Genomic DNA, 15,657 nt, shown 5'->3' with positions numbered 1-15,657 from the left:
GGAGAAGAGAGAAGTGATGTCACACTGGACCTGGTCTGTTCACTGGTAATTTGTGCTGGGAAAGCCTTATGCAATTGTAACATATTTGAACACAATAGAAATTGGTAAATAATTTTGGGTCAGGTGGCAGCATAGAAATTTGTAGCACAAAGCCCATTTGGTCCAGCAGAAAAACAGCTATCCAACCTAATTCCACTTTGCAGCTCTTGGTCTGTAGCATTGTGGGTTATGGCACTTCCTGTGTGAATCAAAATACCTTTTAAATAATGAGGATTTCTGCCTCTAACAACTCTCCTTTAATCACTTTAAATCTATGCCTCTGATAATTGACTGCTCTGCTAAAGAAAATAAGTCCTTCATATCCACTTTACTGAGGCCTTCAATTTTATACACCTCAATCAAATTTCCTTTAATCTATTCAATCTTTCTGCAGCTAAAATTCTCCAGTCCTGGCAGTGCTGATCTTCTACTGGTATTTGTAAATGATCCAATGTACAGCAAATGGAAGCTGTCACTCCCGTGGAAACTTGTACTATACAATTGTAAAAGGGCTAACTTCAATGAAAAGCAATAGCTAAAGCAATTTTATTAAGGCTTCAATAGAGGAATGCTTTCCACAGCACCCTCCAGGCACATGATCTCTTCCACTGAGAAGGACAAGGGCACCAGATGCATGGGAACCCCACACCATCCTGACTTGGAACTATATCACTGTTCCTTCGCTGTCACTGGATCAAGAACCTGGAACTCCCTTCCAAACAGCAGTGTAGGTTTACTAACACAACATGAACTGCAGCAGTACAAAAGGCTCACCACCACTTCTTACAAGGGCAATTAGAGATGGGCAACAAATGCTGGCCTTGCTGGCAATGCTCACATCCCAGGAACTATTTTTTTTTTAAAGGCTTTAAGAGTGGATAAATCCCAAGGCCTCGTTGAAACATATCCTATGCTGTTAAGGGAAGCAAGAGGAAAAATAGCAGAAGCTCTAACTATCATCTTCCATTCATAGCTACAGGCATGGTGCCAGAGGATTGGAGGTCAGCTGACCATTGTTTAAAAAAGGATTTAAAAGCCAATCAGCATAACCATGATGGTGGAAAAATTTCTGAGGGACAGTATAAATCTTCATTTAGAAAGACATGGAATAATCAAAAACACATTTGTCAAGGGGAGGCGTGCCTAACTTTTTTTTAGGTTTTTATTCATTTATGGGATGTGGCCTTTGCTGGTTGGGCCAGCATTTTTATTGTTCATAAAAACAAAAAAACTGCGGATGCTGGAAATCCAAAACAAAAACAGAATTACCTGGAAAAACTCAGCAGGTCTGGCAGCATCGGCGGAGAAGAAAAGAGTTGACGTTTCGAGTCCTCATGACCCTTCGACAGAACTTGAAGGGTCATGAGGACTCGAAACGTCAACTCTTTTCTTCTCCGCCGATGCTGCCAGACCTGCTGAGTTTTTCCAGGTAATTCTGTTTTTGTTTTTTATTGTTCATCCCTAGTTGCCCTTGAGAAGGTGGTGGTGAGCTGCCTTCTTGAACTGCTGCAGTCTATGTAGTGAAGGAAAGGTGATATATTTCCAAGTCAGGATGGTGAGTGACTTGGAGGGGAACTTCCAGGTGGTGGTGTTCCCATCTATCTTCTAGATGGTACTGGTCGTGGGTTTTGAAGGTGCTGTCAAAGGAGCCTTGGTGAATCCCTGCAGTGCATTTTGTAGATGGTACACACTGCTGCTACTGTGCATCAGTGGTGGAGGGAGTGGATGTGGTGCCAATCAAGCAAGCCACTTTGTCCTGGATGGTGTCAATTTCTTGAAACACTCAGCACTTATCCAGGCAAGTGACTTGGTAACAATAAAGATAAGGCTTTTGGTAAAGTCCACATGACAATGGTCACAAGAGCCCATGGGATCCAAGGCAAAGTGGCAAGTTGGATCCAAAATGGCTCAATAGCAGGAAGTGAAAGGTAATGGCCAATGGGCATTTTTGTGACTGGAAGGCTATTTGCTGAGGTTCCTCAAGGTTCAGTAGTATAAAACACTGGTTAGGCCACAGCTAGAGCACTACGTGCAGTTATGGTAACTGCACTCTCGGAAAGATGTGATTGCACTGGAGAAGATACAGAGGAAATTTACAAGGATGTTGCCTGAACTGGAGAACTTTAATTATGAGGAAAGATTGGATAGGCGGAGGTTGTTTTCTTTAGAACAGAGGAGGCTGAGGTGAGACCTAATTAAAGTATATAAAATTATGAAGGGTCCAGATAGAGTGGATAGGGAGGGCCTATTCTTATTGGTTGACAGATCCATAGGTTTAAGGTGTGTAGGAAGTTGAGAGGGGATTTGAGGGGAAATATTTTCATCCAGAGGTTGTGGGAGACTGGAATCCTCTGCCTGAAGGGATGAAAGAAACAGAAATTTTGACAAACTAAGTGGGAATGAGAGTTGTGAGGAGGTTGCAAGGAAACTGCAAGGGGATTTGGACAGGCTAAGTGAATGGGCAAGAACATGGTAAGTGGAAAATAATGACAAAAAGTGTGAAGTTATCCACTTTGGTAGAAAAAACAAAGGCATTGTATTTCTTAAGTGGTGAGAGTTTGGGAAGTGTTGATGTCCAAAGGGACCTGGGTGTCTTTGCTCACGAGTCACTGAAAGCTAACATGCAGATGCAGCAAGCTATTAGGAAGGCAAATGGTATGTTAGCCTTCACCACAAGGGGATTTGGGTACAGGAATAAAGATGTCTTGCTGCAGTTAGATAGAGTCTTGGCAAGACCGCATCTAGAGTACTGTGTACGGTTTTGGTCTCCTTATCTACCTGCCATAGAAGGAGTGCAACAGGGGTTCACCAGACTAATCCCCGGAATGGCAGGATTGTCTTATGAGGAGAGATTGAGGAAACTGGGCCTGATCACATCGAAACTTACAGATTTCTTACAGGGTTCAGCAGGGTAGGATGTGGTGACAAGGTAGACAGGTGAGGTGAGAGTAACTGCCCTTGACCATGTGTGGCATTATGGAGCCCTAGTAAAACTGGAGTCAATGCGAATCCAGGGGAAAACTCTCTGCTGGTTGGAGTCAGACCTAGCACAAAGGAAGATGGTTGTGGTTGTTGGAGGTCAATCATCTCAGCTCCAGGACATCACTGCAGCAGTTCCTCAGGGTGGTGTCCTCGGCCCAACCATCTTCAGCTGCTTCATCAATGACCTTCCTTCCATCATAAGGTCAAAAGTGGGGATGTTCACTGATGATTGCACCATGTTCAGCATTCATGACTCCTCAGATACTAAATTGTGATTTATTAGATGACTTTTCACACAAAAACAATGCTGCCAGTGTATCTTTTTATTTCTTTTAAATCAAGTGATCATGTCTGAAAATGTTAAACCATCATGAATTATACAGTCATTACATCTACAACCAAAAATAAGTAAATTCTGTCAAAATGTGCATTGTGTATCACTGTACAGAATAAGACTCTCCAGCTGATGAAATGCTGTATGTCCATTGTTATCTGAGGTTCTGTTTTCTTTTAAACAATAATATGCATTTCTAGGATTTACAACAAAGGCGAAGGTTACAAAAAGAGCAATACATTTGGCCATGTGACTGAACGCTGGCAAGTTTAAGATTTTTCCATTCAGTTAAATCTCTTCTAAGTGCAAAATTCTATAGTGCATATGCAATTTTATTAAATAATATTTCCTTCACCTGGAATCCATTCCAACTATAATGCAATGCCTTGCACTGCCAGGAATTTTCAAAACAAGGCCAGTATGTACTCACTCAGAATTAATCACCCCTATCCTTTATATTAATATCTGATGTCTCAGAGTGGTTTTTGTCAACAGTCATGGAAGACTCAATTCACAAGTGTTTCAGTCATGAATAAAAGGTTTACTCACAGCCAGGACTGCAAAGATTCTTTTCCACAGATGCTGTTACTCTATCAATGAAGATATTTGGAGTCTGCAGTATGAAGTGTTAAGTGCAGCAAACAGTTAATTTGCTTCAGAGATTTTTAAGGTCATTCAGATACTGCAGTCCTACCTAAAAAAAGGGGTGTTTACTCAGGGCCATCCCATGAACAGTACATTTAGCTGAGAATCCCACTGCACAGTACCGTAGCCTGGGATCGATCACATATCCTGCAGTTGGAAGTGAGTCTGAGGTTCAGGAACAATACACTATTAATAAATAGAAAACTGAAATGCTGGAAATACACAACAGACTGGTCAGCATCTAAAACAAAGCAGAAACAACACATTAACTGTTTGATAGAAAACTGGATGAACTGATTTCTGACCAAGGCATTCTACCTAAAAGGTTAACCTGTTTTCCTTTCTCAGTGTTGGTAGACATGCTGCATGCTTCCAGTTTATTCCTCATTACCTCTATCACAATATCACTAAATCTACTGATGAACAGCAATACTTGGGTGAGGGGGTTGGGTGGAGATGGGTGGGGGCAAGGGATTGCCCAGTTGCCTGGATCACATGTCTGGCTGGGATCACTCAAACAGGCAGGTAATCCCAAACTTCAGCAATAACTCAGGAAGAGAAATAATTAATGCTTATAGATTGTCACCCCAATTTAAATGGGATTTTTTTTGCTATTAACAAAGTGCAGCCTTTATGTTGGTCAGTAAGGCAAAATAATTTTAAGCACAACTTGATGGCTGATGTGCAACTAATAACTGGCTCAACGGCAATCTCAGAATAGTGCCTTTACCCGTTCCTCCCCACACAAATGAGATAATTTCATTACTCTCATCCTTCATCTTTACTCATCTCTTGGGAGACGATTCCCTGACTATGGGTAAAATACAAGTGTTTATGTATTGTAGACATATGTTCACAGGAAACTGAGCTCAGACCCCTCAAAGATCATTTCCATTTACAGCCAACAGACAGGAGTGTTTAATCACCTCAGGCTGGTCAGAACTCAGGCCCAGAAGTAAAAGGGGTGTGTGCTAACCTGCTGTGTCTGGCCTGCAGGTTCCAACATGAATAAAGGGATCAAAAGGAGACATTCCTGAGGTAATAAACCCATCAAACTGCAGCCAGACACAATCAAGGCAAATTGTGTTTATGATTATATTTTACTGGAGTGTATATGGAATCAATTTAGTGGTCGAGACATTTCTCCCAAAACATTCAATGCTCCATTTCGCTCACCTGATCAAACAATTTTCTGATTAGAACTTAGTTTATTCTAAAACGATAGAAATGTCTCTCAACGCCTACATAATTTTACCTCCTTTTAAAACAGAAAACACATTGCCCAAGTAATTAGAGTATTTTGCTGCTCTCAGTTTCTGTGGATCAACCAGTTTCCATTATTATGTGTATGCGATTCAATCACCACCACAGGCTAAAGAACATTTCCACCTATAAACAATCTGGAAATGGTGATACAGCAATCAATGCATTCCCACAAACCTAATTCTACACCCTTAAACCTACTTTTTCTCTCTCTCCCTGCCACTCCCAGTCAGAGCTAATGTAAAGTCCCAACACAAAATGCCATTCTGTACACAATTCAGCCAACACGTGGTGCCTTGGGATGAGATTAGTTTGAATAATTAATCATTCTTTCTCGCTTTCTCCAGCAAATCCCAACTCTGCCACACTCAAGCTTGAACGCTGAAAAGCAGCCTCCAAGACAACTTGGATTGCAATACTCTACTCTGGAGGTTAAAGTGGAATGTTCTGAGAGTACAGTTTATTACACTGTCCAAATACACAAAGGTTACAGCAGAATTTTAAGGCTCCAGTTATCCTGATTAACTAGGGATCTTTCCTGGTAGGATCTGGAAAGCAAAATTAGTGCCTCTCCTAATAACAAAAGCCCAGCTAGATGATCAGGAATAATGTCTAGATCCTAATCAGGTGGTGAATGTGTATGGCTGTTAACATCAAACACTCTAGCAAAAAAATATTTTTGCTTCAATTCCAAGACTATCCCATGTTATTAACATCCATCTCTCTGTGACAGTTTACATCAATGTTGCATGTGAAATTAACAATACAAGTCTGTGATGTCCAATATGCAGAATGTGCACTCAGGCCAAGTAGCTGCACAAAGACAGGAGGAAGGGCTTGGTCCTCCATCACTGGCAATTTAAAACAGGTGAAAGTTTAACATCTGATAGGCTCAGCCTAAGGCACCATCAAGCTTTCACTCCAGTGTAACGTTGCATGCACAAAAAACTCAACTCGACTCACTCACACCCGTCCCTATTTAGGAACTCCCTCCCACAGTCCCAGCTGCCCAGTGAATACATGGCACAAAATACATTTCTCAAAGAAACTCTGACAAACTACTGTCTTCGAGCTCTGGAAGGGGCGGGTTTAGCATTCTCACAGCTCACTCAAACTGCCCTACGCCCAGCTCAGCCTCACCAGGAGGCCCTCAAGTTAGAGTGTCAGGGCAAACTACAATATTAAAGCAGAAAATAAATGCAGAAAATGGAAACGGTTATAGTCCTGGGGACACCCTGTAACCAGGACCACCACCAGTAAAAACTGTGGCACAGTGGAAATGACACACAATCTTTTAACAGTACAATACATACATCCAGGACCCAGTGTACAACATTGTAAATGGGAATGCAACTCAGACACAGTCAATCCTAAAAACCATGGCCCAGGGTCTGGCCCTCATACAGGCCCAATACTCTTAAGGACAAAGGTGACCAAGGCCAAAGCACACAATAACTTAAGTCTTCTGTGAGAAATTGAATGGTCATTATCATCTGTATATAGGCTTCAGTGTCCATGGCAGTGTTCAGGAATGATTTAGAAATATAGATCACAGCCCTGTGAGAGCAAGTGCAAACATTGCAAACTCAGTGTGCAGGCAACTGGTCTCTGAACCTCAAAGCTGCCACATAAATTCTGTGTGGGCCTCATTAGCCTGGAGGCTGATCTCTTCGGAGGCAAAAGAGAAATCCAACGGGATGTGGAGGAATGAAAGATCAATTTGCCCTCAAGAGAAATGTCAGTTCTGGGATACGGCCCAAACTGTGTGCGATGAGGAGTATGGGCTTTTCAAAGGACGGCTAGCCACATTTCAGAGGGAACGCAGCATGCTTTTGCCGTTCCAGGTCTCCCTGGTAAGCAAATCCCAAATGCTGGAGTGCTCAATTACCATTCCCAAATCCCGTCTCCTTCAGGTCAGAAGTACAGAGCTGGTTCGCTGCTGTAATCAGAGTGGGAGCTACTATCCGCTGGTGTGAGCTGAGGGGAAAATGGAACAGAAGTGAGTGCTTGGGCATGATTAAATACATGATAGTACAATATTGGATTCAGGAGAGGGGTTAGTAAAGGCAACTTTGATGGTTATATCTGGGATCCAACCTGCTTTCAATTTATTTATAACCACACACAACCTTTAATGATCACCCAAATCTCTTTTCTCCTCCATAGTTCCTAGCTTTTCACCATTTGGAAAATATAATTTGGTTTTTTTGGATGACCATGCTGCCCACATTAAACTTCAACGCGACAGTTTAGCCTGCACTCCTTATCTATCAATATCCCTTTGTAACATTCTGCTCCCTTCTACACAACTTACTCTGCCTCTTAACTTAAAGTAATCTGCAAACTTGGATATATAACTCTCTATTCCTTCACTCAAATCATGACCATGTATGGTGAAAAGCTACAGATGACAGAAGAACACCGCTATTCACATCCTGATAATCAGAGACTATTTCCTTTATCCCTGCTCATTGTCTCCTACATCCCAATCAATTTTCAGCCCATTCACAAGCTTACCACCAATTCCTGGTGCTTTCAATTTCAATAACCTCTTGTGTGAAATATCAAATGCCCTTTTCCTGGAAGATGCTGAGAGTCTGCTTCCCCTCACTAGAGAATCTAGTGCTAAGGGTCAAAGTTTCAGGATAAGGGTTCAGCCATTTAGGACTGAGATAAGGACAACTTTTCTCAGGCAGAGTTGGGAAACTTTGGGATTCTCTATCCCAAAGGGCTATGGATGCCCAGACATTTAGCACTTTTGATATTCTGCTCTTTTATCCTTTGTTATTATTCCTACCACCATGCACCAACTCCCAACCCCAACTTATTGGTTTAAAGTCTGTTTTGACAGCCCTATTTATTCTTCAGGGCCTTTGACTTAGCTGGGTTCAGGTAGAGCCCAATGCAGTGGTACAGCTTTTTCCTGTCCCAATAGTAGTGTCAGTGTCCCATGAAATGAATCTCCAATTCAGCCACGGGTTTACCTTCCTGATCTGTTTTCCTTGTGTTAATTAACACGTATCTCAGGTAGCAATCCTGAGATCACCACCCTCATGGGCCTGCTATTTGATTTAGCTCCTAACATTGCATCAGAAAGGGACAAACAGGGACAAAATCTTGCTATGTTACTTGGCCCATTACAGACCAGGGCACAGCTTTGTGATCAGCCTTCAACAGCCCAGAAATACACCAGAGCAGTGCACTACAGAGTACATATACGCAAGTTGTACTCTTGCCACATTTCAGACCTCAGGTGGATTATTCACATGATGAGCCCATAAGCACACCCTGATAACCTGGTGTGTACACACAGCCCAGCCGTCAAATTACTGTACAAACTCACCATGTCATCTTCAGTTGTGGATTCTGTATCCTGCAGAGAGCTGTCCCTCCCAGAAACTGATCCATCAAGCTTCTGTTCCTGCCATGTGTTTAATGACATTGTATGTTTAGGAGTGTAGTTTGTAAAGGCTGCATGAAAAGCGGAAGAGAGAATGACAGGAGAGGGAAGGATAAAAATCATTAGCTTTCAGACAAGTCTAGAATCATATCAGATCCTGAATGGATCACCTGGAATCATACCAAATCATAAATGCTCATCTGGGTACCATAACGTGAGCACTGGCAACATTATTGTACATTATCATCTGGAGTCAGCCCAGAGCATACCTTGGCCAGATGCGCACTGCCGTGTGTCCTATGAAACTTTACACCAAAGCAGTTCAAAACCTTTGAATATCACAGGACTGAAATGACGTTGACGTTGGGAAAATTGATGCAATCCTTGGATTGCTCATCAGTGCCAGGCTCTGATCTGTCTGACAGCAGCATGCACATCAGATGCATCTCCAGGTCTGCTCTACTATTCCGTCTTTATATAATCCGTGTCTCCCTCTGTCATTACACTAAAGACTGCTGCAGACCATGATGAAAATCACACTGGCTGAACATTAACGACAACTGTTTTTCCTCCTTGAAGAAAATCTGAATTTTGTAGGATTTCCAACCAATACTGAGTGAGCTGAAGGCAATACTGAACTGCCTGAAGTTCCAACAATCATAGATACCACCATATTGAATGTATCCTACCTCCTTAACATCAGTACACTGCAATCTCTGAAATAATCAAACATCTGAGGGATGTTAAAAAATCTGAAATACAACACACAATCCATTCTCCACTATGTCCACTGACCAACAACTCTTTAAACAATAGCAGCCTGCCTTTATTTAGCACCTTTAACAAAACATCCCAAGGGTGTTTAAAGAAAGCATCAATGAAAACATTTTGATATCAAGTCTAAAAAGAAGACGAATTCAGATGACCAAAGGCTTGGCCAAAGAAGTAGGTTTTAAGGAGCATCTTGAAAGAAGTCTTAGAGAGAGTTGGGGTGAGAGAATTCCAGAGATTAGGGTCAAGACAGCTGAAGGCACAGCCACCAGTGGTGGAGTGATCAAAATCAGGGATGCCTAGAGGCCAGTATTGGAGGAGCACTGAGATTTTGAAGGCTTGTCAGGCTGGAAGAGGCTATGGAAAAAGGCCAGGGGAGGCCATGGAGGGATTTGAAAACAGGGATGAGGATTTTAAAATTGAGGCATTGCCAGACTAGGAGCCAGTGTAGATCAACATACACATGGGTGGTAGGTGAACAAGACTTGGTGACAGTAAAGAGATAAGGAGCAGCATTTTGGATGAGTACAAGTTTATGTAGGTTGGAAGATGGGAGGCTGGCCTGGAGAACACTGTAATTCTAGAGGTAACAAAGGCATGGATCAGGGTTTCAACAGCTGATGAGCTAAGACAGGGCAGAGTCAGACAATGTTACAGAGATGGAAGTAGGTAGTCTTGGTGATGGTTCTAACCATTGCCCAACACCCACAATAACACTACCTGCCCCAAACACTAACTCACACCCAGTTTAACACAACCAGCCCCAATCAACGACTGACAAGTCCAATTGAGCACTAGTGATTCATTCTAGTTAAACATTATCTTATGTGCCTACCAGCTATATCCAACTGTTCACCCTGTGCTAAACCCTAGATCCAAACTCCATAGAGAAACTCTGAGCTAAAATCACCCAAATTTTCTTCTATTCTAGAAGTACCTCATTCAGTCTCCCTCCTGCACTTCAGTCTCTCACTTATGCACGATCTGTCTTGCAAACTCCACAGCAATAGTTGCCTGGCTTGCTTTTATGTTATGATCCAGGTGAGGAATAGAAAAGCAATAATAAAACCACTGGATACCAGCTCTTTACTATTCTTATTTGAGTTTTTCTTTTACATTCATCTCCAATTTTTCAATCATGGTTGCAATACCCCATAGTAGCCACTGGGTAGTGCTGTGGCTCCAGTTCAGCTTGGAACTCAATTGGAACAACAGCCTGCCTGAGGCGACATTTCCGTAGATGCTGCCAGACCTGCTGAGTTTTTCAAGGTATTTCTGTTTTTGTTTTTGACATTTCTGTAGTGCTTGCCACTCACTGAGAATTGGATAAAATTTGTCACTTTACCCCAATTTTTATGATGTAAATTAATTGTTCTTAAAGTTCTAAACAATACAAACTGTAAGATTGACTAAGGTAACTGAAAGTGAACAAGGTTATGCTGTGGTAAAATGCCAAACCCCCCTCCTTTTACTCAAAAAAATCCTGCATTGACTTCTCCCCACCCCTTGTGAAGTTTTAATCACCATTGTGCTCTATAAATCAATTTAATAGTGCAGCCTATTAATGAGAGCATCACTCCATACCATCACCGTGCTGCATGAACCAGTCTGAAAATGTAGCCTATTAGAGAGCCTCTCTTCATTCCATCACCGGGCTGTATAATAGTCGAATGCTCCAGCCTGTAACTAATTGATAGAGCCCAGCTCTATATATTCACATAGCATTCAGACATTGTTTCATCCTTGTCCGAGTTTATTTTTTCCAGTTCTAGGCTCCTCCACTCAGTCTCACAGTGGATCTAAAAGCAAAATACTGCAGATGTCAGAAATCTGAAACAAAAACAGAAAATGCTGGAAAAACTAAGCAGGTCTGACTGCATCTGTGGAGAGAGGAGAGTTTGAATGTACTGGTGACATCAGCTGGAGCCATTCTTTGCCCAAGGGACCATCAACTCTTTCGGTCAGGATGTGCTGGTTTTGAAGAGATGGACAATGGCCATGTTTTATTTATTTTCCATCCTCCAACATTAGGGTAAACGCTCTACAGGTGCTCCACAATTGAGGGCTCATCAGAGGATGGAAACATGGTTAGCAAACCAGGTTGTGACTTACCGCGAGCAAAAGGCAAAACAAATGCAAGAGCAGCGAAGCAATTGTGGACAGGCTTTGTCTCAGATTTGCCGGCCAGTAAATAGAGTGGGAGAACGTGGCCGTGCAAGGGCAGTAGAGAGAGACAGACAGAGAGCGCGAGAGCGGCGGAGGGGCCGAGGGCGCGGAGCGGCGAGAGGGGCCGAGGGCGCGGAGCGGCGAGAGGGGCCGAGGGCGCGGAGCGGCGAGAGGGGCCGAGGGCGCGGAGCGGCGAGAGGGGCCGAGGGCGCCAGAGGGGTGGAGGGGCCGAGGGCGCCAGAGGGGTGGAGGGGCCGAGGGCGCCAGAGGGGTGGAGGGGCCGAGGGCGCCAGAGGGGTGGAGGGGCCGAGGGCGCCAGAGGGGGGCGCAGAGGGCGCGAGAGGGGGGCGCAGAGGGCGCGAGAGGGGGGCGCAGAGGGCGCGAGAGGGGGGCGCAGAGGGCGCGAGAGGGGGGCGCAGAGGGCGCGAGAGGGGGGCGCAGAGGGCGCGAGAGAGGGCGCAGGGGGCGCGAGAGAGGGGCGCAGAGGGCGCGAGAGAGGGGGCACAGAGAGCAAGGGGGGCACAGAGCGAGAGAGAGGGGGCACAGAGCGAGAGAGAGGGGGCACAGAGCGAGAGAGAGGGGGCACAGAGCGAGAGAGAGGGGGCACAGAGCGAGAGAGAGGGGGCACAGAGCGAGAGAGAGGGGGCACAGAGAGAGAGAGGGGGCAGAGAGAGAGAGAGGGGAGGCAGAGAGAGAGAGAGGGGGGCAGAGAGAGAGAGAGGGGGGCAGAGAGAGAGAGAGAGGGGGCAGAGAGAGAGAGAGGGGGCAGAGAGAGAGAGAGGGGGCAGAGAGAGAGAGAGGGGGCAGAGAGAGAGAGAGGGGGCAGAGAGAGAGAGAGGGGGCAGAGAGAGAGAGAGGGGGCAGTGAGAGAGAGAGGGGGCAGTGAGAGAGAGAGGGGGCAGAGAGAGAGGGGGCAGAGAGAGAGGGGGCAGAGAGAGAGGGGGCAGAGAGAGAGGGGGCAGAGAGAGAGGGGGCAGAGAGAGAGGGGGCAGTGAGAGAGGGGGCAGTGAGAGAGGGGGCAGAGAGAGGGGGGCAGAGAGAGGGGGGCAGAGAGAGGGGGGGCAGAGAGAGGGGGGCAGAGAGAGGGGGGGCAGAGAGAGGGGGGGCAGAGAGAGGGGGGCAGAGAGAGGGGGCAGAGAGAGGGGGCAGAGAGAGGGGGCAGAGAGAGGGGGGCAGAGAGAGGGGGGCAGAGAGAGGGGGGCAGAGAGAGGGGGGCAGAGAGAGGGGGGCAGAGAGAGGGGGGCAGAGAGAGGGGGGCAGAGAGAGGGGGGCAGAGAGAGGGGGGCAGAGAGAGGGGGGCAGTGAGAGAGGGGGCAGTGAGAGAGGGGGCAGTGAGAGAGGGGGCAGAGAGAGAGGGGGCAGAGAGAGAGGGGGCAGAGAGAGAGGGGGCAGAGAGAGAGGGGGCAGAGAGAGAGGGGGCAGAGAGAGAGGGGGCAGAGAGAGAGGGGGCAGAGAGAGAGGGGACAGAGAGAGAGGGGACAGAGAGAGAGGGGGCAGAGAGAGAGGGGGCAGAGAGAGAGGGGGACAGAGAGAGAGGGGACAGACAGAGAGGGGACAGAGAGAGAGGGGGCAGAGAGAGGGGGCAGAGAGAGGGGGCAGAGAGAGAGGGGGCAGAGAGAGAGGGGGCAGAGAGAGAGGGGGCAGAGAGAGAGGGGGCAGAGAGAGAGGGGGCAGAGAGAGAGGGGGCAGAGAGAGAGGGGGCAGAGAGAGGGGGGCAGAGAGAGGGGGGCAGAGAGAGGGGGGGCAGAGAGAGGGGGGCAGAGAGAGGGGGGCAGAGAGAGGGGGGCAGAGAGAGAGGGGGGCAGAGAGAGGGGGGCAGAGAGAGGGGGGCAGAGAGAGGGGGGCAGAGAGAGGGGGGCAGAGAGAGGGGGGCAGAGAGAGAGGGGAGAGAGAGAGGGGGAGAGAGAGAGGGGACAGAGAGAGAGAGAGGGGACAGAGAGAGAGGGGACAGAGAGAGAGGGGACAGAGAGAGAGGGGACAGAGAGAGAGGGGACAGAGAGAGAGGGGACAGAGAGAGAGAGAGGGGACAGAGAGAGAGGGGACAGAGAGAGAGGGGGCAGAGAGAGAGGGGGCAGAGAGAGGGGGCAGAGAGAGAGGGGGCAGAGAGAGAGGGGGCAGAGAGAGAGGGGGCAGAGAGAGAGGGGACAGAGAGAGAGGGGGCAGAGAGAGAGGGGGCAGAGAGAGAGGGGGCAGAGAGAGAGGGGGCAGAGAGAGAGGGGGCAGAGAGAGAGGGGGCAGAGAGAGAGGGGGCAGAGAGAGAGGGGGCAGAGAGAGAGGGGGCAGAGAGAGAGGGGGCAGAGAGAGAGGGGGCAGAGAGAGAGAGAGAGAGAGGAGGCAGAGAGAGAGGGGGCAGAGAGAGAGGGGGCAGAGAGAGAGGGGGCAGAGAGAGAGGGGGCAGAGAGAGAGGGGGCAGAGAGAGAGAGGGGGGGCAGAGAGAGAGGGGGGGGCAGAGAGAGAGTGAGAGGCAGAGAGAGAGAGAGAGAGGCAGAGAGAGAGAGAGGCACAGAGAGAGAGTGAGCAGAGAGAGAGGGGGCAGAGAGAGGCAGAGAGAGAGAGGCAGAGAGAGAGAGGCAGAGAGAGAGAGGGGCAGAGAGAGAGAGGGGCAGAGAGAGAGAGGGGCAGAGAGAGAGAGGGGCAGAGAGAGAGAGAGGGGCAGAGAGAGAGAGAGGGGCAGAGAGAGAGAGAGGGGCAGAGAGAGAGAGGGGCAGAGAGAGAGAGGGGCAGAGAGAGAGAGGGGCAGAGAGAGAGAGGGCCAGAGAGAGAGAGGGCCAGAGAGAGAGAGGGCCAGAGAGAGAGAGGGCCAGAGAGAGAGAGGGCCAGAGAGAGAGAGGGCCAGAGAGAGAGAGGGCCAGAGAGAGAGAGGGCCAGAGAGAGAGAGAGAGAGAGGCAGAGAGAGAGAGAGAGGCAGAGAAAGAGAGGGGCAGAGAGAGAGAGAGGGGCAGAGAGAGAGAGAGAGAGAGAGGGGCAGAGAGAGAGAGAGAGAGAGAGGGGCAGAGAGAGAGAGAGAGAGAGAGGGGCAGAGAGAGAGAGAGAGAGAGGCTGAGAGAGAGAGGCAGAGAGAGAGAGGCAGAGAGAGAGAGGCAGAGAGAGAGAGGCAGAGAGAGAGAGGCAGAGAGAGAGAGGCAGAGAGAGAGAGGCAGAGAGAGAGAGGCAGAGAGAGAGTGAGGCAGAGAGAGAGTGAGGCAGAGAGAGAGTGAGGCAGAGAGAGAGAGAGGGCCAGAGAGAGAGAGAGGGCCAGAGAGAGAGAGAGGGCCAGAGAGAGAGAGAGGGCCAGAAAGAGAGAGAGGGCCAGAGAGAGAGAGGGCCAGAGAGAGAGAGGGCCAGAGAGAGAGAGGGCCAGAGAGAGAGAGGGCCAGAGAGAGAGAGGGCCAGAGAGAGAGAGAGAGGCAGAGTGAGAGAGAGAGGCAGAGAGAGAGAGAGAGGCAGAGAGAGAGAGAGAGGCAGAGAGAGAGAGGGGGGCAGAGAGAGAGAGGCAGAGAGAGAGAGAGAGAGGCAGAGAGAGAGTGAGGCAGAGAGAGAGAGAGAGGCAGAGAGAGAGTGAGGCAGAGAAAGAGTGAGGCAGAGAGAGAGAGAGGCAGAGAGAGAGAGAGGCAGAGAGAGAGAGAGGCAGAGAGAGAGAGAGGCAGAGAGAGAGTGAGGCAGAGAGAGAGTGAGGCAGAGAGAGAGTGAGGCAGAGAGAGAGTGAGGCAGAGAGAGAGAGAGGCAGAGAGAGAGTGAGGCAGAGAGAGAGTGAGGCAGAGAGAGAGTGAGGCAGAGAGAGAGTGAGGCAGAGAGAGAGTGAGGCAGAGAGAGAGTGAGGCAGAGAGAGAGAGAGGGCCAGAGAGAGTGAGGGCCAGAGAGAGAGAGGGCCAGAGAGAGAGAGGGCCAGAGAGAGAGAGAGAGGCAGAGTGAGAGAGAGAGGCAGAGAGAGAGAGAGAGGCAGAGAGAGAGAGAGAGGCAGAGAGAGAGAGAGAGGCAGAGAGAGAGAGGGGGGCAGAGAGAGAGAGGCAGAGAGAGAGAGAGAGAGGCAGAGAGAGAGTGAGGCAGAGAGAGAGAGAGAGGCAGAGAGAGAGAGAGG

General features: G+C 47.9%; 1 protein-coding gene across 2 annotated transcripts in view; it reads right to left on the bottom strand.

Annotated features, from left to right (window-relative positions):
* Window positions 1-3,329: 3,329 nt before the first annotated feature.
* The window catches only part of tprn (taperin), a 102,337-nt gene continuing 90,009 nt past the window's right edge, over window positions 3,330-15,657 (bottom strand). Inside the window, exons 3-4 of one of the 2 annotated variants that reach the window (XM_041193881.1) lie at window positions 8,607-8,734; window positions 3,330-7,240 (exon numbers count right to left, since the gene is read on the bottom strand). In XM_041193881.1, coding sequence (XP_041049815.1) covers window positions 7,178-7,240; window positions 8,607-8,734 — 191 coding nt within the window. In that variant the 3' untranslated portion in view covers window positions 3,330-7,177. Of the gene's footprint in view, window positions 7,241-8,606; window positions 8,735-11,018; window positions 11,234-15,657 lie in introns of those variants that run through there. The other variant, XR_005943829.1, reaches the window with a different exon arrangement.

This window comes from Carcharodon carcharias, chromosome 8, assembly GCF_017639515.1.
Source record: "Carcharodon carcharias isolate sCarCar2 chromosome 8, sCarCar2.pri, whole genome shotgun sequence".
NCBI lineage: Eukaryota > Metazoa > Chordata > Chondrichthyes > Lamniformes > Lamnidae > Carcharodon > Carcharodon carcharias.
This window is presented reverse-complemented; position numbering and strand designations above follow the sequence as displayed.